This window comes from Passer montanus, unplaced genomic scaffold, assembly GCF_014805655.1.
Source record: "Passer montanus isolate IOZ18808 unplaced genomic scaffold, ASM1480565v1 scaffold154, whole genome shotgun sequence".
Classification (NCBI taxonomy): domain Eukaryota; kingdom Metazoa; phylum Chordata; class Aves; order Passeriformes; family Passeridae; genus Passer; species Passer montanus.
In genome coordinates this window covers 950941-974258 of record NW_024362494.1, presented here as the reverse complement: position 1 = coordinate 974258, position 23318 = coordinate 950941, and the positions used below count along the sequence as shown (strand labels likewise).

The window sequence follows — 23318 nt, the reverse complement described above, 5'->3', positions numbered from 1 at the left end:
TTACATTAAACCAGGTGTATTAAATAAAACAAAACCAAAAAAACCCCTTTCACAGCCCCACCCCTGACCCCCTGGCAGCGTCACGCCGTGTCCCCCACCGGCACGTGGAGCCGGTTGTTCTCCACATCCGTGTCCCCATCCAGCTGCAGGCAGCAAGCCTGGGAGCCTTCGTCCTCCTCCTCCTCCTCGGCGGCGCCTCCGGGCGCGGGGGGCTCTCCGGTGCCCCCGTTGAGGGGCACCTTCTCCCGGTGGCGGGCCGGGGGGCTGTGGGGCGCGCCGCAGCCCCTCACCTTGCTGCGAGCCCTGAGCTGCTCGCGGCAGGCCGCGAGGGCCAGGCCGGCGGCCATGGCCAGCGTCACGGCCAGCAGCACGGCCACGGTGACCAGCTCCGGCCAGTAGGAGCGGGGGGCCGAGCCCCGCTGGCCCGGCGCGGCCCCGCCGGAGTCCCCGAGCTGGTAGTGAGCCACGGTCCAGGTGTAGCCGTTCTCCGTGGCCTGGCACTTGTAGGTGCCGGCGGCTGCCGGCTGCATGACGAGCACCAGCGTGCGGTCGGGCTGCAGCACCGTGTGCCCGCGGGCACCGTCGGGCTGCTGCCAGCTGTAGGTGGCCAGCGAGGAGTGGTGGGGGCACGGCAGCTGGACCACGGCGTTCAGAGGGGGGCTGAGCCCTGTGGGGGTGGAGAAGGGGGTGATGTGGTGCACCCTGTTGGGCCCTGTCCCACCCCACGTGTTGCCTGGACAGCGGGGTCCTCCAGTGCCCCCCATGGGCTCTGTCCCACCCCCTGTGCCCCCACACTCAACCCCGGACAGCGGGGTCCTCCAGTGCCCCCCATGGGCTCTGTCCCACCCCCAGTGCCCCCACACTCAGCCCTGGACAGCGGGGTCCTCCTGTGCTCCACATGGGCCCTATCCCACCCCACGTGCCCCCACACTCAATCGTGGACACCGGGACCCTCCAGTGCCTGCCATGGACCCCATCCCACCCCATGGGCCCTGTCCCACCCCCTGTGCCCCCACACTCAACCCTGGACAGCGGGGTCTTCTGGTGCCCCCCATAGGCCCCATTCCACCCCCTGTGCCCCCATACTCAACCCTGGACAGCAGGACCCTCCGATGCCCCCCATAGGCTCTGTCCCACCCCTGTGCCCCTATACTCAACCCTCGACAACAGGACCCTCCGGTGCCCCCCATGGACCCCATCCCACCCCATGTGCCCTGTTCTAACCATGTCAAGCTCACCAAGCTCCCTGGACGTGTCCCTCCTCTGGGCCCTGTCCCACCCCCTGTGCCACCCCTGTGCTCCCATACTCAACCCTGGACAGTGGGATCCTCCAGTGCCTGCCATGGACCCCATCCACCCCATGGGCCCTGTCCCACCCCCTGTGTCCCCACACTCAACCCTGGGCAGTGGGGTCCTCTGGTGCCCCACATGGGCCTCATCTCACCCCACGTGTTCCCTGGACAGCGGGGTCCTCCAGTGCCCCCCACATGCCCCATTCCACCCCCTGTGTCCCCACACTCAACCCTGGGCAGCAGGACCCTCTGGTGCCCCCCAGGGGCTCCGTCCCACCCCCAGTGCCCCCACACTCAACCCTGGACAGCGGGGTCCTCCAGTGCCCCCCATGGGCCCCATTCCACCTCCTGTGCTCCCACACTCAACCCTGGACAGTGGGATCCTCCAGTGCCTGCCATGGACCCCATCCACCCCATGGGCCCTGTCCCACCCCCTGTGTCCCCACACTCAACCCTGGGCAGCAGGACCCTCTGGTGCCCCCCAGGGGCTCCGTCCCACCCCCAGTGCCCCCACACTCAACCCTGGACAGCGGGGTCCTCCAGTGCCCCCCATGGGCCCCATTCCACCTCCTGTGCTCCCACACTCAACCCTGGACAGTGGGATCCTCTGGAACCCCCCATAGACCCCATCCCACCCCATATGTTCCCTGGACAGCGGGGTCCTCCGGTGCCCCCACATGCCCCATCCCACCCCACGTGCCCTGTCCCACTCCATGTGCCCCCACACTCAACCCTGGACAGCGGGGTCCTCCTGTGCCCCCCATGGACCCCATCCCACCCCCTGTGTCCCCACACTCAACCCTGGGCAGTGGGGTCCTCTGGTGCACCCCACGGGTCCCATCCCACCCCACATATTCTCATACTCAACCCTGGACAGCGGGACCCTCCGGTGCCCCCCATGGACCTCATCCCACCCCACATGCTCCCACACTCAACCCTGGACAGCGGGACCCTCCGGTGCCCCCCGGGAGCGGGGCACGGCTGCGCTCCTCCCGCGGTGGCACGCGGTGACCGGGCTCCCCGTCTCGACGTCCTGCAGCCAGGCGCTCCTGCGGCCGGGAGAGGGGGGTCAGCACCCCAGGGACCCCCAGACCCTCCCCGTTCTCCTCCTGCTGCTCACGTGTTCTCGGGGGCGAGGCGGGCGGGCTGGCAGGAGCCCTGGGGGCTGTGCCAGGCGCAGTAGGGGTCCCGTGCCAGCACGCACTCGGCGCAGCTCCGGTGCAGGCTGCAGTTGGCCAGCGGGACCTGCAGGACTCCTCTGGAGTAGCCCACGTAGAGGATGCCCTGGGGAGGGAGAGGTGCAGGGCTGAGCCTCCCCACGGGGCTGGTCTTGGAGGGCTGTTGGTGTCTGGGTGGTCACACCTGCCCTACCTTCCCTGGCGCCAGCAGCAGGTTCCTCACTGGCTCTGGCACTGCAAAGAGCTGGATGCTCTCCACGATGTGGGCACCCTCCGACAGCTGCACTGCCTTGTGCAGGAAACCCTCGGCTGCGGGGCAGGGGGGACGTTGCTGAGGCTTTGGAGGCAAGGGGAGGGCGGGATGGGTGACCCTGTGTGCCCCCCAGGTCGCCCCACCTGTGGCCAGGAACATGACACGATACGGGGTGCCCCGCACGCCGCGGGTCTCGTGCACGGCGATGCGCGTGTAGGTGACATCCGACTTCACCAGGAGAGGCTGCCCCTGCAGGGGTGACACCTTCCCGTCCATCAGGAAATGGTCCTTCATGAAGGACAGGGCTTTGTCCGAGGAGGCACCCATGGAGCACTGTGGGGGGAGAGAAGGGGCTGTGAAACTGAGACAAGGGGAGGATGTGCTGTGTCACCACGCTGCCCTGGCCAGCATCGGGGGCGTGCAGAGGGACCCTTCTCTCTCATCTGCAGTGTGGGCACACAGGGATGCACAGAGCCCATCTCTTGGGGACCAGCGCTGTCCCCTGGCGAGTCCAGTGCCCCTGAGTGGGCAGCACTCACACTGCCAGGCCGGGGACTCATGTCGGGGCCACTGTAGACGGTCCAGCGAGAGCTCTCCTTGTTCAGCTCCTTGTACTTGCCCTCGAAGACCTTCTCCAGATCCTCCTGTCTGTAGGCACAGACGGCGGCGCTGCCCGCCGTGCCCGCCTGCCTGCAGGGAGGGACAGCCAGGTGGGCAGCAGCAGGGCACGGGCCCCTGGGCTCCCTGCACACCCCTGGGCACTCACCACTGCGAGGCGAACACGGCGTAGAAGTCGGCGCCGCCGTGGCGGCGGGGCAGGGCGAAGGCGTGGTGGATGACGTTGAAGGGGAAGCGGCCAGCCTGGGAGCACTCCAGCTGCGCCTTCAGGAAAGTTGTCCACTTCTTCTGCAGCACCTTGTCCCCCCCTACATCGCTCTTCGAGAGGGTGCCCATTACCGAGGTGACAAGACCCCTCTGTCCCCTGTCACTGTCATTGCTATCACAGTACAACTATCATCCCCATTTTGGTCTCCTGTCGTTGTCCCTGTCCTATTATCTCCTGTCACATCATCACCATCATCCCCCATCGCTGTACCCCCACTGCAGCCCACCACCATCCCTGCTGTCACACCTTGCACACACGGGCCACCCGTGGCACCAGGAGCCTCTCAAAGAAGTCAAACTCATCCGCTGTCTCCTCGAAGAAGAAGTAGACCTTGTCATCCCCAGGGACGCTGAAGGAGGCCACGAAGGCGGCGTCGGCTGCAGGCACAGGTGGGTGAGAATCTGAGCCGTGGGGGGCTGCAGGCGCCTCCCCAGGAACGCTCCCCAGCCCCTTCCCCCTGCTCACCCGAGAGCCAGCGGAGGAAGGCGTCCGTCTTGAGCAGGGTGCGGGTGCCCAGCGAGCGGGAGATGATGGGCTCGTTGCCCTGGAAGTTGTTCATGGTGCCAGCATAGAGCTCTCCGTCTGCCCGGGGACACAGCGGGGGCTGAGCCGTGCTGAGGACCCCCCACCCTCGCCCTCCACTCCATCCCAAGGGTGGGGAGCCCACCTGAGAGGCTGCTGGCCCCGTACTCACCCACCAGCAGGGCCGTGTAAGTGTGCTGGGGATCGAAGGGGCACTGCCCCTTCCCGTCCAGGAAGGATTGTCCTCTGCCACCGGCCACCAGGGTGAAGTTTTCCAGGTGCTGTGGAAAAAGGGGAGAAAAAATCAGCCAAAGGGATGAAAACAGCCCCGAATCTGTAGGGAATGGCTGTGGAATACCTTGCAGACATAGGGTGGCCCATGTCTTCAAGGTGGGTGCAGGGATGATGACAGAGGGTGCTGGGGGTACCCGGCTCCTGTCACCTTCCCTCATTTTCATTTTGGGGGGGTCCCCACCACGTGCTCAGCATGGAGGACACTGAGGCAGGGACAGAGAGCCTGGAGTCACCCGAGGGGACCCAAAATTGGGTTTTCCCTGCCAGAGGAAGAGTTGCTGGCAGCTGAGTGAGAATCACCAGGGGCTCCTTTAGCAGATGGGACACAAAGATATCCTTTGGGGGGCACACCCTGGGGACCCCCGTGACGCAGCTCACTTCTGGGGCTGTATTTTGTGGGTCCTCACAGCAACACCACAGCCTGCCCAGAGACCCCCAGAGCGCTGCCCTGGGGGGACACTCACAATGTAGGTGCAGGCGGGGCTGAAGGCGTAGGTGCCACAGGCGTACAGGTGGGTCTGGTTCAGGGCCACCAGGACTCGGATGAAGTTGAAGCACTCAGTCTGAGGGGGAAAGAGCAGAGTTGGGTGCTGAGCACCCTGGCAGCTTGGTGGGACCCCCCTGAGCCCCCACAGGGCCAGCTCACCTCTTGGCTCTTCTTCTTGAAAGCGCATTCGGAGGTTTTCTCATCTGTGGGCCCCCACATTATCTGCAAAGGGAATGAAGATGTCCCTGGGCCGTCGAGCCCAGCCCCACGGGGAATCTGCCACGCAGCAGAGGCACCTCCCTCTCCCACCTCCCCAAAAGTGGTGGGGCTCACCGAGGCCTTGGCACGGATGCTGCCAGGGGTGCCAACAGCGAGGGCCAGCACCCAGTCGCGTGCCCCCACGTAGAGCTCCTCCTCGCTCCCATCCAGGAGGAAGATGTCATAATGGGAGACGTTGTCCTGGCTGAAGTGGGTGAGGGTCCGCCGGGGGTCCCCTGGCAGGAGCAGAGGGGGTGAGGGGAGCCCAGGGGTCACACGCACACCCCCCACCACCACCCTCCGTGTGCGGATGTGGCAGCAGCTGCCAGAGCAGCTCAGTTTTATCTCTCACACAGGAAATGGGGTTCAGTTCTTCCCCTTCAGCTCCCACATCACCGTCACCCCTTCACCCTCCAGGTCCCACTTCCCACTGTCCCCTGCAGCTCCTGCTGCAAGAGCTGAACATCCCCAAGCTGCAGACCCCCAGAAATGGGGTGCATTTCCCCCTAAGCTGTGCCTGCGATGCTTTGGGGCCATGGCCAAGGGTAGCGCTCTGTTTGGGGGATGCACTGCCCCAGGGTGCCACCCTGGAGGGATTACAAGCCCCCGAGGTGCCAGACTGGGGTGGTCACCAGCCCCCAGGGTGCCCTTGGGCACAGCCAGGGACTGCAGATTCTCGTTCATCCCCAGCAGGCACCGAATCTGGGGGATTCTTGCAGCTTTGGGCATGGCTGCCCGGGGAAAGGGAAGTGACAGCGCAGTCAGGGCTGGAAAGGCACGACCCTGCCCTGGGGCACAGACCCTCCTGCAGCCCCCCTGCCACAGCAGAGCCCCCCAAGCTCCTGCTTTGCCCCCTGCCTTTCCAGCTGGACATGCCATGCCCTGGCCCTTCCAGAGGCAGCTTTTCATCCCCCCAGAGTGACCCTGAGCAGACCCGGGCTGCCAGGTGGGTGACAAAACCACTGTAGGACCCAACCTAATGGGTGTTGGGGTGTCTCATCCACCCTCACCCCCCACCACACCCCCAGTGCTCTGCCCTCAACCCCACCGAGGGTCAGTGATGGGGCAGGGGGGGGAATACCATGGGGGGCACCCCGAGGTTCCTGGCGCTGGGTGCCCAGCCCTGGGGATGGACACTGCCCCACGCTGTGTCCCCCCTCCCCAGCCCACCCAGCTCTCCCCGGGGCCGTACTCACCGCTGGGGAAGGTGACGCGGGGCAGGGGCTCGGCGCAGAGCAGGGCAGCCGGGACCACCACCCCGCAGAGCAGGCGGAGGGCGGCGGGCAAGGCGGGGGGCGCCAGGGGGGCGCCCCGGGAGGGTCCCACCACCATCCCTGCGGGGAGGGCGAGGGTGAGGAGGGCACACGCGCTGCTGGGCTGCGTGTTGCTTCACCCGGCGGAAACAAGACGGGGGAAGCAGCGCCCGGCAGAAGGGGGGGGGAATGGGGGGGGGGGTGCCTCCAGCCCCACGTGTCCCCCCCAGGTTGGGCACCAACTTCCCCGTGTCACACCGGCGCTCAGAGAGGTCCCCGCGCCCTGCGGAGCTCCTGCGCTAAAATCTCTGCTACAGACAGAGACGTGCCCTCACCCTTTGGGCTCCTGCACCGACATTTCTGTCACATTCAGAGATGTCCCCTCACCCTGTGGCTCCTGCACCTAAATCTCTGTCACATTCAGAGATGTCCCCTCACTCTCTGGGGCTCCTGCACTAAAATCTCTGGCACATGCAGAGATTTCTCCTTACCCTCTGGGGTCCTGCACCAACATCTCTTACACAGGATGAGATTTCTCCTCACCTTCTAGGCTCCTGCACCGACATCAGAGATGTCCCCTCACCCTCTGGGCTCCTGCACCAAGATTTCTGTCACATTCAGAGATTTCTCTTCACCTTCTGGGCTCCTGCACCAACATTTCTGTCACATTCAGAGATTTCTCCTCACCTTCTAAACTCCTGCACCAAGATTTCTGTCACAGGGATTTCTCCTCACCTTCTAAACTCCTGCACCAAGATTTCTGTCACATTCTGAGATTTCTCCTCACCTTCTAAACTCCTGCACCAACATTTCTGTCACATTCTGAGATTTCTCCTCACCTTCTAAACTCCTGCACCGACATCAGAGATTTCTCCTCACCCTCTGGGCTCCTGCACTAAAATCTCTGGCACAGTCACAGATTTCCCCTCACCCTCTGGGGCTCCTGCACGGGACAAAGATGTGCAGAGGCTCCTGCCTCTGCCCCCAGGTAGCCTCAGAGCCCATCCCCATCAGGGATTCCTCAGCCTGGCTCCATCAGCCACCAGAGCGCCCACAAAATGAGGTGGGGGAACACACACGGGACCCCCCTTCTTGCAGCTCTTCCTGCAGCTGATGCCAGCAGCGCTGGGGGAAGAGCCACCTCTGCAGAACCTGCCGGTGCCCAGCACCCCTCTGCCGGTGTCCCCAGCGGGTGACATTACCTCTCTGGCGGGCCAGGACAGAGCCGCTCACCTCCAGCCCTGGCGCGGGGGCACCGGGCGGGTGCCCGAGCCCCGGGGGCTGCGGCCGGGGGTCTCCCGCGGGCCCATGCCCCGCAGCCGGCTGCTGCCGAGCTCCCGGCCCGTGCTGGGCTCGCTGCAGCCCGGCCCAGCCCGGCCCAGCCCTGCGTGGCTCCGCCGGGACTGCGGGAACCTGAAAGTCCTGCTGGAAGAGGACGAGCCCCGGCAGGTTGGGGCAGTGGGTGCCTGCGCCCGCCTCCCCTGCCTCGCACCCCCGCACGGCAGCAGCGGAGCCTGCTGGAGGCAGCTGGGATGGAAGCAGGGAGCTCTGATGCTCCACAGGGGGAAAAATGTGTGACCAGATGGCCGGCTTTGCTTGCTGGGGAAATCTTTGGGGTGAGGGATGCAATGGTATTTGTCCTGTGGGTTGTGCAGGCCTGAGCATCATCCCCAAAAACAGCCCCATGGGGAGAGGCATCAGCCAGAAAACCAGCCCCCAGGGGGGAGCAGGGCTCCCCAAAAACAGCCCCAGGGGCAGCCCAACTAACAGCCCCGTGCAGCTGAGCTTCAACCCAAAAAGAGCCCCATGGAGCCGAGCTTCAACCCAAAAAGAGTCCCATGGAGCTGGGCTTCACCCCAAAAACAGCCCCATGGGGCACCCCCAAAAACAGCCCCGTGGAGCTGATCTTCACCCCAAAAAGAGCCCCATGGAGCTGGGCTTCACCCCAAAAACAGCCCCATGGGGCACCCCCAAAAACAGCCCCGTGGAGCTTCACTTCACCCCATAAACAGCCCCAGGGGGCACCCCTACAAACAGCCCCGTGGAGCTGAGCTTCACCCCAAAAAGAGCCCCATGGAGCTGGGCTTCACCCCCAAAAACAGCCCCATGGAGCTGGGCTTCATCCCCAGAACAGCCCCATGGGGAACCCCCACAAACAGCCCCATGGAGCTGGGCTTCACCCCCAAAAACAGCCCCAGGGGCAGCCCAACAAACAGCCCCGTGCAGCTGAGCTTCACCCCAAAAACAGCCCCATGGAGCCGAGCTTCACCCCAAAAACAGCCCCATGGAGCCGAGCTTCACCCCAAAAGCAGCCCCATAGAGCCAAGATTCACCCCCACAAACAGCCCCATGGAGCTGAGCTTCTTCCCCAGAAACAGCCCCATGGGGAACCCCCACAAACAGCCCCATGGAGCTGAGCTTCACCCTACAAACTGCCCCACAGAGCCGAGATTCACTCCCACAAACAGCCCCATGGAGCTGAGCTTCACCCCCAGAAACAGCCCCATGGGATACCCCCAAAAACAGCCCCATGGAGCCAAGCTTCACCCCCACAAACAGCCCCAAGGGGCACCCCCACAAACAGCCCCATGGAGCTGAGCTTCACCCCAAAACCAGCCCCATAGAGCCAAGATTCACCCCCACAAAACTCCCACAGCTGTCCCAGGAACCCATTTCCCTAGAGATTCCATCCTTAACCCCAGGCTGCTCTGGCTGTAGGCAAGAAACCCCCCAAAACCAAAGCCCTGGGGCTGCTCAACACCACAGCCACACCTGAGGCACCCCAATATCCCTGCGGACACACTTGAGGAGCATCCCGCCCTGCTGGGCCCTCCTTACCTGCCTCTCCCACCCCCAGAGCAGCCCAGCGGGACGCGGAGCCCCGGGAGGGCAGCGCTGTGCTCCCCACCTTGCTTGGCTGGGACAGAAGCTCCTTGTGAGCACAGAAAGTAGGTTACTCTGCCCCAGATTTCCCACTTGGCAGAGGGCTGCCCGGGGGACGCACGGAGCCTTGGACCGGCCGCATTGTTCTGCCCTGGGCCGCAGCCACCGAGGCTGAGGGGGGATGGAAAAGGGAGCAGAGGCTCCTCGGCGAGGCTGGAGGCTGTGCTGGGGCTGAGGAAAAGCAGCGTGAGGCAGGGCTGACACGGGATGAGAGGGGACAGCAGCCTCCAGGCTGCTCCGGCAGCGTGGGAAGCTGCAATCCCTTCCCAGCCTCGTCTCTCCTCTTTTTTGGGTCCCCTGGTCACGGTGGTCTGGGGATATGTAATTTACAGGGTCCCTGTATAGGATCTGGCCAAGGGTCTCAGGTCCCTGTATAGGATTTGGCCAAGGGTCTCAGGTCCCTGTATAGGATTTGGCCAAGGGTCTCAGGTCCCTGTATAGGATTTGGCCAAGGGTCTCAGGTATAGGATTTGATCAAGGGTCTCAGGTCCCTGTGTAGGATTTGGTCAAGGGTCTCAGGTCCCTGTATAGGATTTGGCCAAGGGTCTCAGGTCCCTCTATAGGATCTGGCCAAGGGTCTCAGGTATAGGATTTGGCCAAGGGTCTCAGGTCCCTGTATAGGATTTGGCACATGGGAGGGAGACCAAGGGTCTCTCAGCACTGGGGTGGTTCAGTTTCTCCTGACCACAGCTGTGGCTTCACGGGTCTTGCTCCTGCTTGGATCTCCTCCCGGAGGATTCCCTCTAAGCCAGGAGCATTGTGCTGTCAGTGAACACTCTCCCTGCTCAGAGCACGGGATGGAGCCAGGCCCTGGTGCTCAGCAAGGTGGGCTGTGCCAGATGCAGGGCAGGCTGGTGGCACTGATCTGCCAGCTGCTCAGACACCCCCCGTGCCTCAGTTTCCCACAGCAGGGATGAGTTTGGTCCCTCTCTGCAGCTGGGCTCCAATCCCCTGCCCATGTCACGCCCCGGGAGCATCCCCGTGGTTTGGGGGGTGCAGGAATGCTCCCAACACCCACGAGGGGCTGGGGCAGCTCGGCCTGGGGGAGCCCCAAGATCCAGAGCAGGACCCAGGGCAGGGGGTGTGGGTGGGAGATGGGAGGCAAGGGAGGAAGGGGTGCACTAAGGGCGTGGGAGGATGAAGGGGAGGAATTTGGGGGGTGTAGGCAAGAGGAAATGGGAGATGATTGTGTCGATGGGGTTGTTGTACACAAAGGGTGGGGAGAGCTGGGGGGTGCAGGTGAGAGAGAGGAGGATGCCCAGGAGGGAGCTGAGGGGTGCAGGAGGTGTGGAGGGGTGCACAGGAGGGAGGGCTTGGCAGGAATGTGAAGGCAGGGAGTGCGGGGGGCACCGGGGGGCACCGGGGGGCACCGGGGGTCTCCCCAGGGCCGGCACCTCAGCCTCTTTGTTGTTGCTGCCAGCATCAGCGCTGGGGGTCCCCCAAGCCCAACCCCACTATGGCGACTTCCCCCTTTCCCGCTCGACCTCCCGGCCCCCCCGGGGAGCCTCCCCAGCCCCCCCGGGGCCCCCCGGCCGCCCCCGGCCCCGGTGGCGGTGCGGCGGTACCGACCTGCGGCGGGCGGGCGGGAGCAGCATCCCCCGGCCCCGCATCCGGCTCACGTCGCCATGGCTACGGCTGGATCTCGGCCGTCCGCGGCCCCCCCCCGGCACCGGCAGACCCTGACGGGGCTGCGGACCCCGAGACCCGCCCCCGCAGAACCCACGAGTGGGCACTACCTCCCCTTGCCCCACACACACCCACCCCCCGCCCCCAGGAGGGGCAGGGACCCCCCCTGTGCCCCCACGTGTGTTACATCCTCTCCTGACCCGCTCCTGTGCCCCCGTAACTACATGGGGGTCCTTCATCTCAGTTGTGCTCTCAGCTTTTGGCAAGTCCCTGCATCTCCATCTCAACACATCCAGATCCAGATCTTATCCCTGCACCCCATCTCTGCATCCCATCTCTGCACCCCCAGACTTCATCCCTGCATCCCCAGACTCCATCCCTGCACCCCCACACCCACAGCCCATCCCTGCATCCCATCTGTGCACCCCCAGACCCACAGCCCATCCCTGAACCCCCAGACCCACCATCCCTGCACCCCCATCTCAACACGTCCAGATCCAGACCCAGACCCTGTCCCTGTACCCCATCTCTGCGTCCCATCCCTGCACCCCCAGACCCCATTTCTGCACCCCCAGACCCCCACCCTATCCCTGCATCCCATCTGTGCACCCTGACACCCACAGCCCATCCCTGCACCCCCAGACCCCATCCCTGCGCCCCCAGACCCACAGCCCCACCCCTGCACCCCCATTCCTGTCCCAGCCCCCCCAGCTGGGTGCTGCTGGCTCTGCCTTCCCATGCTGGGTGGATTTGGGGGGTCCCAGGAGGAGTTTTGGGGTGCAGCCGTGGCACCAGGCTGTGTGTGCCTCCCCACCCCCTTCCAGCATCCCCAAATTTTGGTGTATGGCATTTCCCCCTTGGAATTTCCCTTGCAGAAAGCCCGGCCTGGCTGGTGCTTGCAGACCTCACTTCTCCTGTGGAACTTGCTCCCTTCCCCTTCCCCTTCCCCTTCCCAGCCGTGTGAGAACAAATCTGAGCCCCCAAAAAAGGATCCGCTGCCACCACTTCCTGCCCCCTCTGCAGCCACCACCTCAGCCTTGCACAAGCTCTGGGGAGCTGCCAGCACTGCTGCAGCTGGGGTGCAGCTCCAGCACCCCCAAAAAGCCTGCAGCAGGCTTGGGGAGCAGAGCCAAGGATCCCTGCAGCTCCCAGGGGGTGGGAGGCTGGAGCAGGGGTCTGGACAGAGCCCCTGCCTCGTGCCCAGCAGCACTGGAAGCTCAGCTGGAGCCTGCTCTGGAGGCTCCTCAAGGTTGAGCTGCAGCCCCCCAGCCCTGCCTGGGCACCCCCAGGGTGTTTTGGGGGTGCTACGACCTGGGGTGCAGCTCTGGGGGGTAGCAGTGGGCACGAGCTCACATCTCAACCCCTCCTTGGGATTAGTGGGGTGGCTGTGACCTTAATCTGCCCGGGCACGCAGGGGCCTGGAGGGGCTGGTGTGGGGCTGGCAGGGCCCCCAGCGCCCACTGAGCCGTGCCCTGGTGCCTTGCCAGACACACTGCACTCAGTGCCAGCTCTGCCCCATCCCACTGATTGCTCCAAGGCTTCCTCTGCTGGGCTTTCCCCCAAAAAATCTGCTGGTCCTCAACACGTGCCCAAAGCCCAGTGCTGCTGCCTACCCAGGGTGCCTCTGAGAGACCCCAAAATTCAGTGTACAAAAGAGCAAGGCCAGGCCATGGCCCCGTGACCCCATCTCCCTCCTGCCACACTCTGGGGGACCCAAAGCAGGGCTCAGATCCGTGGGACAACAGGAGGAGAGGGACAAACCGCCAGTGCTTTGGCTGGAGAAGGACTGGAGCTGTTTCTCAGGCTCTTTTCAAAGCCCCCACAGGGGTGTGGGAGGTCCCTGTGGGGTCGTGCAGGGTCCCTGTGGGGTGTGCATGGATCCCATGGGGCTCTGTAAGGAACCCAACACATCTGTATTGTCCCCTGGGGGCTGTGCAGAGATCCCATGGGGCTCTGTAAGGAGCCCACCATGTCAATATTGTCCTTTTGGGGCTGTGCAGAGACCCCATGTGGGTCTGTAAGGAGTCCATCATGTCAGTATTGTCCTTTTAGGGCTGTGCAGGGTCTCTGGGGGGCTGTGCAGAGACCCCTTGGGGCTCTGTAAGGAGCCCACCATGTCAATATTGTCCTTTTGGGGCTGTGCAGAGACCCCATGTGGGTCTGTAAGGAGTCCATCATGTCAGTATTGTCCTTTTAGGGCTGTGCAGGGTCTCTGGGGGGCTGTGCAGAGCCCCCACAGGGCTCTGTAAGGAACCCAACACGTCAGTATTGTCCCCTGGGGGTGTGCAGAGACCCCATGTGGGTCTGTAAGGAGCCCACCATGTCAGTATTGTCCCCTGGGGTGTGCAGAGCCCCCACAGGTCTCCAGCCCAGCCTCTCCCCACTGTGACCAGCTCAGGAGTGCCAGGGCACGCTGGCCCCGTGGGGGACATGGGGTGTCAGTTCCCTGTTGCATTTCCCCAAGGCAGTTCCCCATGGCAGTCCCCGTGTCTCCTGACCTGTCTCCTGCCAGGAACACGTCCAGGCAGTGGCACAAGATGCCAGCAGCAAGGCTGGCCTCCCCCATCACTCCAGAAGTCGCTATTTTGGGCACAACCTCATGACTTTTGGGGGCTGGCAGTGCCAGGCCTGGAGGGTTGAACGCCCATGGGAGGGGACAGGCTGCAGCACTGTGGGGGCAGCTGCAGAGCTGGCAGAAACGGGAGGCAAACAGCACAGAGAGGGGGTCAGCGTGTCCCCTCTCACGCTGTGAGCACCTGCCCTCCTGGGAGGGGAGGTGGCACCTTGCTGGCTCCCCACAGCCTCACCTGAAGCTGGGATGCAATGCCCTGAACCCCCTGGCACCCCCTCAGCCCTGCTGCACCCAAACCAGGGGTGATGCAGCCCCACACAGCACGGGGGGCCCAGGCATCCAAGCACAGGGGCAGGGGTACCCCCAGAGTGGGCACCCCGGGCACCTACCTGGCTGTGCCTGCGCCCCGGGCGCCCGCCTGCGTCCCCTCACATCGCGGCTCCGCAGCGCTGTGCCTGGTAAAGCCGATTATGCACCGGCTTTAGAGCTCTCCTCCTCCTCCCCAGCGTCCCCTCCTGCCCGGCTGCAGTGCCTGGCACGGCCCGGGGGGCACAGGGGGTCCCCTTGGCAGAGAGTGCGGGTCGTCCCTGTGGTAGGAGCAACCCTTCGCTCGTGTTCTGCATCCCCCAGCCCATCCCATCCTGGGGAATGTTTGGCCCCCTAAACCCCCAAGGGGAATTTTTGAGTCCTGACCTCAAATTCCACCCCCTGTCCAGTCCCTCTCTGGGGGGCTCCGTGCCCAGCTGGCCCAGCCAGGGTGTGGGGGGCCACCCTGCTTCCCCCCACCCACAGTGGGTGCTGAGCCCCAGCCCTGCCTGTGGGGTGGGAAGAGACCCCTGGGGGGGTCCCTTTGCTGCTGGGGGGGGCAGCACAGCACCCCCAAATCCCCCCGGAGAGCAATGATGACAGCACACAGCGTGGGAAGGGTTCAGCTGTATTTTGAGTCTGGAAGAAAATACAGGCAGTAATACAGAAGCTTTGCAAGCATAGATACATACACGACCTCCCCAAAACCCACCGGAGTGGGGGGCTTGTCCTGGAACCTTCTCCAGCCCCACCCCTCTGCTGCACTTGAGGTCAGGGGGGGCTGCAGGCGTTTCCCAATCAAGGCAAAAAGCCAAGAGATCTGCCAGTGGCTGGAGGGCTCCTGCCAAGGGGGAAGCTGCACCCACCAGACCCCAAAACCCACCTCACTTGAACAAAAAGCCTTCCTAGGTGCTTTCCTGGCAAAGCAGCTCTGACCTGGACCGAGCATCTTCCTCTTAATCCCTGAAACAGCTCCTGAGCTCTGGCCACCAGAGATGAGCCTGAGTGACTGCAGCCGGGGGAAGGTGGGGTGAGCCCCTCTGGATCAGGGGGTGAACCCCTCGGGGCGGGTGAACCCCTCTGGATACAGGGGGTGAACCCCTCTGGATGCAGATGGGGGATGAATCCCTCAGGGAGATGAACCCCTCTGGATGCAGGGGGGGGATGAATCCCTCGGGGGGAATGAACCCCTCTGGATGCAGGGGGGATGAATCCCTCTGGATGCAGGGGGTGAACCCCTCTGGATGCAGGGCGATGAACCCCTCAGGGAGATGAACCCCTCTGGATGCAGGGGGGGGATGAATCCCTCGGGGGGAATGAACCCCTCTGGATGCAGGGGGGATGAATCCCTCTGGATGCAGGGGGTGAACCCCTCTGGATGCAGGGGGGATGAATCCCTCAGGGAGATGAACCCCTCTGGATACAGGGGGTGAACCCCTCGGGGGGGATGAACCCCTCTGGTGGGGTGAGCCCCTCTGGATGCAGGGGGGGATTAACCCTTCTGGATCAGGGGGTGAACCCCTCGGGGGGGATGAACCCCTCTGGTGGGGTGAGCCCCTCTGGCTGCAGTGGCTGTCAAAGAGGGGCCCTGGGTGGCCCTTCTGGGGCTGAGCTTGTGGGACCGAGCTCCACCACCCCAGCTGTCAAATCCATCTGGTCCCAAAACGCAGCTCCGCTGTTTTCACTTGCCCTGCTCCACCTCCGCTCAGCCGGGCTCCGGTGGGGCTCCCAGCCCGGCCCCCACCTCAGCTAAGGCACGACTTGGCTGGTTAAGAAAAAGGGCAAGAGGTGCCTGGGATGGGGAATGTGGGGAATACAGTACATAGAGCACGGGGTGCAGGCGGGCAGGGGGCTGGGGAGGGGGCAATGGCCACAGAGAGACGTGGGCATCGCCCGCGAGCTGCCAGGAGCCCCCGCGCCAGCACCGCCAGGAATCACAACTCAAAAAAGGGGAAAAAAAAGGGAATTTTGGCTTCAGATCCCAAGAAAAAGGGTTGTAAAGGCACTGTGCTCCGCTTGAGACAGGACAGCAGCCGTTGTGGCACGCAGCTCCAGTGGGTATGGCTGCACTTCTCCCTGTCCTATGTAAAAAGCTTTGGCAAAAAAGGTACAATCGAAGGAGAATTTCAACTACAAACTCCTCCTGCATGGCTGCTGTGTAAACACAGTTCTTTGCTGTCTTTGGCTGAAGTTCTAAAAAATATTTGAAGCTGAAAAGCTATTTTTTGGTTTGGTTTTTTTTATATAGAAATAGATTTTTTCTTTACAAAAAAAAATCAAAGCATCTTTTAGCACTTTTAATATATATATATATATAAAATTCCTGCTGTAGAAAACAAAAAAAAAAACAACCTTGGTTTTTGATATCTTGGTTTTTTAAGGAAAAAAAATTCTGTTGCTTTGGGAAAAAAAAAACAAACCTAGCTGGAGACGGGCAGGAACCACAGGAATGCGCCATGGAATTACATGATGCTGCAGTTCTGCACAGCCTGAGCCTGGGAGGGAGAAAGAAAAAAAAGAGAGTTAAGAAGACCCCAGTGCCACCATCCATTTGCTCTGACTGTAAAGTGTCCAGTGGGATCCTTTGGATGCCCACAGCCTCTCCTCTGTGTTGGCCCTTGGGGTGTGATAAATAAATCCTCCCAAGCTGGAATGTTCACAGCTCCAAAATTTGAGAATTAGTGGCAGTTGATAGATGAGAATTATAATACTGACCAAGAGCATCAATATGGAATATATTGTATATTCATCTAACATATAAAGTGCTGAAATATTCACATTGCCAGCATGAACACCTAACAGCAGCGCAACGAGTGATGTGGAGGATGGGGAACGTAAGATGGAACGAGGTGGGAATCTGCTACGGCCACATCCCTCTCAGAACCCCCCATCCCTCACCAAGAGCCCAAAGAGGAAGAGGAAGAGGAAGAGGAAGAGGAAGAGGAAGAGGAAGAGGAAGAGGAAGAGCAGGGAGAAGGTGAGCTTTGAGGGCACAGGAGCCCTGCAGCACTGCAGGGAGAGGACAGTGCCACCCAGCAGCACGGGGCCAGCTGGCAGAGCAGTGCCAGGGAGTGGACAGTGGCCTGGGAGTGGCACTGACCTGCCTGCGGGGGCTGGAGCTCCCCAGGAGGTAGTTCCTGGACACCAGGCTGTCCCCGAGGCCGATGCCGGAGTCGCCCATGCTGCGGTAGCTGCGGGTGACGGTCACGCTGGAGGTGGACGAGCCCGAGGACATGGTGTTGATGCCGGCGTTCTGGGAGCCCGACTTGTCAGCTGGCTGGCCACACGTGCCACAGACCACGGTGCGGGAGCGCAGGTTGTACTCGCCAGGGTCCCCAGAGCCACTGCAGCCCTAGATGTGGTGGGGACACACGAAACGGCCTCAAGGCCCTGCTCTGAGGATGGTGGCAGCACCCAGGGGAGCTCTTGAAGACAGCCTCTCACCTGTCCTCGGTTAAACCACAATGATCATGTGGTTTAAAAATAATAAAATAGAGCCCTTGTTAATGTGTTTCTAACCCTGAGTGGCTGGGGCCAGCACGCTGCCCTGAGCTCTGGGCACACGGGAGACACCTGAACTGTGCTCCTGAAAACATCCTCTGCCTCGCCACCCCGTGAGCTGGCAGCTCTCCCGTGGGAAGTTTGCTCTTGGAAAGGATTCAGCCTCCAGAGGAACGGGCAGTGGTGGCTGCAGGAGCTTGGCTCCTCTCTCCAGGGATAATCAATACAGAGGAGAATCACAGAGTCATGGAATGGTTTGGGTTGGAACGGGCTTGAAAGCTCATCTCATTCCAGCCTCCTGCCGTGGGCAGGACATCTTCCACTAAACCAGGTTGCTCTAAGCCCTGTCCAGCCTGGCCTTGAACATTTCCAGGACTGGGACAGCCACAGCTTTCCTGGGTAACCCATGCCAGGGTCTCACCTCCCTCACGGGGAACAATTTCCTCCCAGTATTCCATTTAACACTGCCCTCTAACTGCCAGGGGGAAGCCATTCTCCTCTGTCCTCCAGGCCCTTGTGCAAAGTCCCTCTCCAGCTGTCTTGGAGCCCCTTCAGGCCCTGGAAGGAGTTCTAAGGTCGCCCTGAAGTCTTCTTTTCTCCAGGCTGTCCCCAGCTCCTCCAGCCTGCCTCCAGAGCAGAGAGACTCAGAGCATCCAGCAATTCCTTGTCCTTCTTGTGCTCAGGGCCTAAGAACTGAACCCTGCACTGCAGGTGGGTCTCACAAGGGCAGAATAGAGAAGGACAATCCACCAGCTCAACGTGCTGATATCAATCTCAGCACAGCTCTTCAGATCCAGGGAACTCAAAGGGAAGTGGGTGATGGATGCTCCTGCAGAGCTCTGGAAGTGACATCCTGCAGATCTTTCACCCTCACTGAGGCACGGCTCGGCCACGGTGGCACCTCTCTGCAGGTGATTCCTGCGGGCACCTGGTGTGCAGGACACACACACCCTGCAGGATGGGCTGCTGCGGGGCTGGGCTGCAGCCAGGGATGTTTCCCTGGGAGAAGAGGCTGCAGCTCTGCTGCTGCCATGCTGCCTGCTCTCTGCCCCCTGCCTGCTGCCCCTCCTGGTGCATATTTCACCTCTGTGTGGGTAAAAATGGGCTGAGAGGAAGGACAAAGCCACCTCTGGATTTGTTCCAGCACCCTCATGAAGCAGAGAGGACAGAGCAGCTGCTGACAAGAAGTGTCGTCGATCAACTTCCCACCATCCTATCCTCCAAGCAATGCTCAGTCTCCCTCTGACTCTTCTGGCCCTTTTCATGGCACATCAAGGTTCTTTAGGGTTGGAGACAACTTCCAGCAAGGTCTTCAGAGTTTTTTAGTGAGCATCTTCAGAGTTTTTAGGAGAAATCTCCTCCAGATGCCAGAGGTCTGTTGGCTTCTCTGATGCAGATGTTTCCACAGCAGCCTCCCCACTGCCTTCTCCTGGATGCCTGATCCTGTCTGATGCTGAGCTCCCTCCCGCCCTGCCTGAAGCTGCACCCCCTGGGACCCCTCGGAACCACAGCAGCATCCCCAGCACCCTACTCACATGGTGGTGGCGGTGGTGGATGCTCATTTCATCATCATCCTCATCCTCGTCATCGTTGATGATCACAGTGCGCACCAGTTTCCTCATGGCCACCTCCTGCAGGGGACAGGGGGTCAGTTTGGGGGGGTTCAGTGCCTGCCACCCCCATCCCCGTGCCAGAGCTGCCAGGGGCTCTCACCTCCCCGTTGGAGTTGATGAGGGCGGTGCGCAGGCTGTCCCCGGAGCCCCAGCTGCTCTGGGCTTTCCACACCAAATTACTGGGGGGGCTGTGGGTTGCTCCAGCTCCTGAGGCCCAGATCTAGGGAGAAAAGCAGGAGGAAAATGACTTCTCTGCTCTGCAGACTCCACAGCCCGGGGATCTGTCACCACGCAGAGCGACACACCGACCACTCCGTGTAAGTGGCCTGGCAGGGTTTGGGATCTTGCCTGGATCCTCCACCAGGCAGGGACTCACCGTGACCACCTGGCCAGCCTTCAGGGTGAACTTTGGGGGGAAGCGGTAGGTAAGGGGGGGATCGTCCCCATTTTGCCTCTTGATCTGCCAGTTCCCCATGGCCTGGTCCTGTGAGAGAGAGCAGCGACCCTCAGAACCTGGTTCCTCTCCAACTCGTCCCGTTCACCTCCTGCCCACAGGGTGAAGCAGGGCTGAACCTCACCCCAGGGACTCTAGGGATCTCCCCGAAGGCAAACTCACCTCGTTGGACTTGTTCCTGAGACGGACAAACTTGCCCTCCAAATCCACCTCCTCCACGCCAACACGGCCGCTGGTCCGGGCGTGGTGGGAGAAGCTGGTCCGGCTCTCACTGTCCTCCAGCTTCCTCTTCTTGGAGGAGCCTGCGGTGGACAGGTGGCTTCGGGATGCACCTTTGTGGGACGAAGGGCTGGGAGACAGCCTCAGCCTGGCAGGGGAGAAGAGCAGATGAAACCAGTGAGCCCACAAGAGCTGGGACGCGTGGCGCAGAGCTGGGCACGGCACCCTGCGCTCACCGCTCCTCCTCGCCCTCCAGCAGCTTGCGGTAGGCGTTGATCTCCATATCCAGAGCCAGCTTGATGTCCAGCAGCTCCTGGTACTCGTCCAGCTGCTGCTGCATGCGCGCCCTCATCTCGGCCATCTCCCGCTCCTTGTCGGACAGCAGGCGCCGGTTGGTCTCGCGCTCCCGGGCCAGGATGTCCTCCAGGTCGTGCAGCTTCGCCTCCTTGGCCGCCAGCTGTGGGGAGGTGATGGGTTGGTCTCCCTGAGCCAGGTCTTATAAACTCTTGGAGATCACACCCGAGATAGCTCAGCCACCTCAGACGGCGTAAAATCAGCGGGATGGTTGTTGTGGTGGTGTTTGGACAGAAAAGTTTTAATAGCAAAGCTCTTTACAGAGAAAAAACGAGCCAGGGCAAGAGGCTCTTGCCCCTGGTGAAACACCCCACAAAAGCGATTAGTTCCTTTCTTCTCTTATTTTTCTAGTGAATTGCTTAGGTGGGACTTCATTCTGAGTTCTGTGTCTGTTCCTTTTCATGTATTATAACTTAATCATTTTTTTTTCCCTTTATTCTTAAGCTGGAGCCTGCTTTGCTCTATTTCTAGTCGCATCTCACAGCAGCCGCTAGGGAGAATATATTTTCATAAGGGCACTGGCATTGCACCAGCGTCAAACCATGACAGGCTGGTGATCCCAAAATTGGGAAGGGAAGATCTCAGATCTGTGGATGGGGCTGGAGATCCCAAAACTGGGAAGGGCAGTTCTGGGATCCACAGATTGTGCTGGAGATGCCAAAACTGGGAAGGGCAGTTCTGGGATCCACAGATTGTGCTGGAGATGCCAAAATTGGAAAGGGCAGTTCTGGGATCCGTGGACAGAGCTGGAGATCCCAAAATTGCATTCTGTCCAACTGGCCATCCTTAAATTTGAGGTGAAGTCTCCAAGGTCCTATGAGGTGTCTTTTTTACCCAATTGAGGAGAGAAACTTCTGAGCTTTTTTCCTTTTTAAGGGCACAAAGGATAATTTGGCCACTCCATCAACAGGGAGCACATCCTTACAGGGAGGGAAGGTGAGGGCGGGCCACTCCACCTGGCACCATCCCAGGGCAGACATCCCAAGGAACTTTTGGTCCCAACTCACCTGCTTCTGCAGCTGGCTGACCTCCGAGGAGAGGTTGTCGATGCGGATGCGGGTCTGCTGCAGCTCCTCGTGGGCAGCACCCACCATGTTGCTGTTCCTCTCAGCTGACTGCTTGGCATTCTCCAGCTGGGGGACAGGACAGGGCCATCAGCACCTCAGCACCCACGGCCCACCCGCGCTCTTTGGGGCTGAGGGGAGAGCGGCGCGGGGAAGCTGCTCACCTTCGCCCCGTAGGTTTTCTCCAGTTCCTCCTTGTAAAGCCTGATCTGGGCTTCGTGCTGGCTGCGCAGCTCCTGCAGGGCCTCGGAGAGCTTGCTCTCAAACTCCCGCTGCCGCCCGTTGTCGATCTCCACCAGCCGCGTTTCGTGGCGCCGCTTGGTCTCCCGCAGTTCCTGGGGACAGCAGGGACATCTTCCACTAGGCCACGTTGCTCCAAGCCCCATCAAACCTGGAACACCTCCAGGGATCTTGGAGCAGCCAAAGCTTCTTGGGCAACCCGTGCCAGGGCCTCACCACCCTCACAGGGAAGAATTTCTTCCCGATATCCCATCTGTGTCACCTCAGGGAGGGGACATGACCCAGCCCCGCGGCAGCACGTGGCAGCTCACCTCGCTGTAGATGTTCTTCTGGAACTCCAGCTCCTCCTTCAGGGTCTGCAGCCGGTTCTCGGCGTCCACGCGGCGCAGCATCTCGTCCTGCAGCTGCTTCTTGGCTTCTCCCAGGGCGCTCTCCAGCTGGCAGGGAACGGAGAAGGAGCATCACAGCGGGCTCTGGGCACTGCACCCGGCGTGCCTGGGCACCCAGCACCCAACTGCATCTGCCCCACAGCCCCTGGCACGGCGGGGGCCTGGCAGCCCCAGGCAGGGGGGTAAAAAGGGATCCCTGGGTCAGCTGGAGGCACAGCTGCCACTGCTCACCTTGGCCACCTGTCCCCTCAGGTCCCTCACTTCGTTTTCCAGATTCCTCTTCTCACCCAGGGCCGTGGAGAGAGCAGCTTCCTTGGAATTAAGCAAAGCCTCCACATCCTTAAGGCGTGCCTGGGCAGTCAGCAGGTCCCCTTCCTTCTTGGCATTCCTGCAGGGCAAAGGGTGGCACAGGTGAGTGGCACAGCAGGAATAATCACAGTCATCAGGAAACGATGGAGTCACTTTGGTTCAAAGGGACCTTAAAGCTCATCTAGTTCCACGCCCTGCCATGGGCAGGGACATCTTCCACTAGACCAGGCTGCTCCCAGCCCTGTCCAGCCTGGCCTGGAACACCTCCAGGGATCCATTGCTTCTCTGGGCACCCTGTGCCAGGGCCTCACCACCCTCACAGGGAAGAATTTCTTCCCAATATCCCATCTAAACCCCTTGTCCTGTCCCTCCAGACCCTTGTCTGAAATTCCTCTCAAAATCTTCTAGTCCCTCCAAGCACTGAAAGGGACTCTAAGGTCTTGTGAAGCTTCTCATCCACCAGAACCTCCAAGTTCTTCTCCTCAGGGCTGCTCTCAGAAAAGCCTGAGCACAAAGAGTGCCACTCCTGCCCCCCTCTGATCACTCCCAAAAGGGCTGCACTGCTGTCCCTAGGAACCACCCACCAAGGGGACCAGCACACCCAGCCAGGCTCACACCCATCCCCAGCTGGGATTCGGGGAGCAGGAAGGGCAGGGAATGGCTGGCAGGGCAGGAGGAGTCTCAGGGTGCAATCTGCACACCCACAGCACGGCCAGAGAGCAGCCCTGACCAGGCTGGGGCTGCACTGGCACCGCGTGGGGATGCAGGGCAGCACGTGGGGACAGCAGGACGCTGTGGGACAGCAGGACACTGAGCTGCACCACGGCAAGGGACAGTCAGATGTGTCAGCGTGGCTCAGCACGGCTGGATGGTGGAGCAGCAGCTGGGGAGGAGCTGAAACTGCCCCACGGTCATGCTGGTGGCCAGGCAGAGGAGTCTGTGGCACCATCCAGGAGCTCCATGCCCCTCCTGGAGCAGCCAGGGAGCATCAGGGGCTGCACTGCTGTGGCTGTGCCTCGCCCTGAGCCCCTCTGGTGCTCGGGGAATGCAGAGCTGTGGTGCCTCAGCCCCCCCAGCCCGACCTCTGCCATCAGCACCCCACCATCCTGCCCCAATCTCTTTTCCAGCCCTCTGCCAGCAGGTCAGAGCCGCTCCTCGCAGGATCCCTCCACCGTGTGACGGGGAAACCCGATCTGCCCGCGCCACCAAAACACAGCCTGAAGCTATTTTGGTAGGTCCTATAAAAAGAAAAGACCCGACTGCCCCCCCCCCCCCCCCCCCCCCACGGGCGGGGTGGTCCCCCCC

At 61.8% G+C, this 23318-nt stretch overlaps 2 protein-coding genes across 6 annotated transcripts in view; both read right to left on the bottom strand.

Moving 5' to 3' along the window:
- On the bottom strand, positions 1 to 11166 carry SEMA4A (semaphorin 4A). 5 transcript variants are annotated; one of them, XM_039702064.1, is made up of 16 exons: positions 9262 to 9341; positions 7657 to 7848; positions 6367 to 6504; positions 5246 to 5375; positions 5072 to 5134; positions 4890 to 4988; positions 4304 to 4412; positions 4075 to 4191; positions 3856 to 3986; positions 3490 to 3659; positions 3263 to 3413; positions 2867 to 3056; positions 2664 to 2779; positions 2413 to 2576; positions 2229 to 2341; positions 1 to 667 (listed from the first exon to the last, which is right to left on the bottom strand). In XM_039702064.1, exons 2-16 carry the CDS (start codon positions 7731 to 7733, stop codon positions 81 to 83), a joined length of 2355 nt encoding a protein of 784 aa, XP_039557998.1. In that variant the 5' UTR covers positions 7734 to 7848; positions 9262 to 9341; the 3' UTR covers positions 1 to 80. The 5 variants fall into 5 exon arrangements, with proteins under 5 accessions (XP_039557998.1, XP_039557997.1, XP_039558002.1 ...); XM_039702063.1 differs by having other exon boundaries at positions 7657 to 7845; positions 9262 to 9317; XM_039702068.1 differs by lacking the exons at positions 7657 to 7848; positions 9262 to 9341 and adding an exon at positions 10936 to 11166 and having other exon boundaries at positions 5246 to 5406.
- A 4052-nt stretch (positions 11167 to 15218) lies between these two features.
- LMNA (lamin A/C) overlaps positions 15219 to 23318 on the bottom strand; it is a 23973-nt gene continuing 15873 nt past the window's right edge. Inside the window, exons 2-12 of the mRNA XM_039702069.1 lie at positions 21936 to 22092; positions 21627 to 21752; positions 21240 to 21410; positions 21019 to 21144; positions 19894 to 20114; positions 19601 to 19805; positions 19361 to 19468; positions 19085 to 19204; positions 18907 to 19002; positions 16971 to 17222; positions 15219 to 16365 (exon numbers count right to left, since the gene is read on the bottom strand). Of these exons, the coding sequence (XP_039558003.1) occupies positions 16333 to 16365; positions 16971 to 17222; positions 18907 to 19002; positions 19085 to 19204; positions 19361 to 19468; positions 19601 to 19805; positions 19894 to 20114; positions 21019 to 21144; positions 21240 to 21410; positions 21627 to 21752; positions 21936 to 22092 (1615 nt within the window). The 3' untranslated portion in view covers positions 15219 to 16332. The remainder of the gene's footprint in view (positions 16366 to 16970; positions 17223 to 18906; positions 19003 to 19084; positions 19205 to 19360; positions 19469 to 19600; positions 19806 to 19893; positions 20115 to 21018; positions 21145 to 21239; positions 21411 to 21626; positions 21753 to 21935; positions 22093 to 23318) is intronic.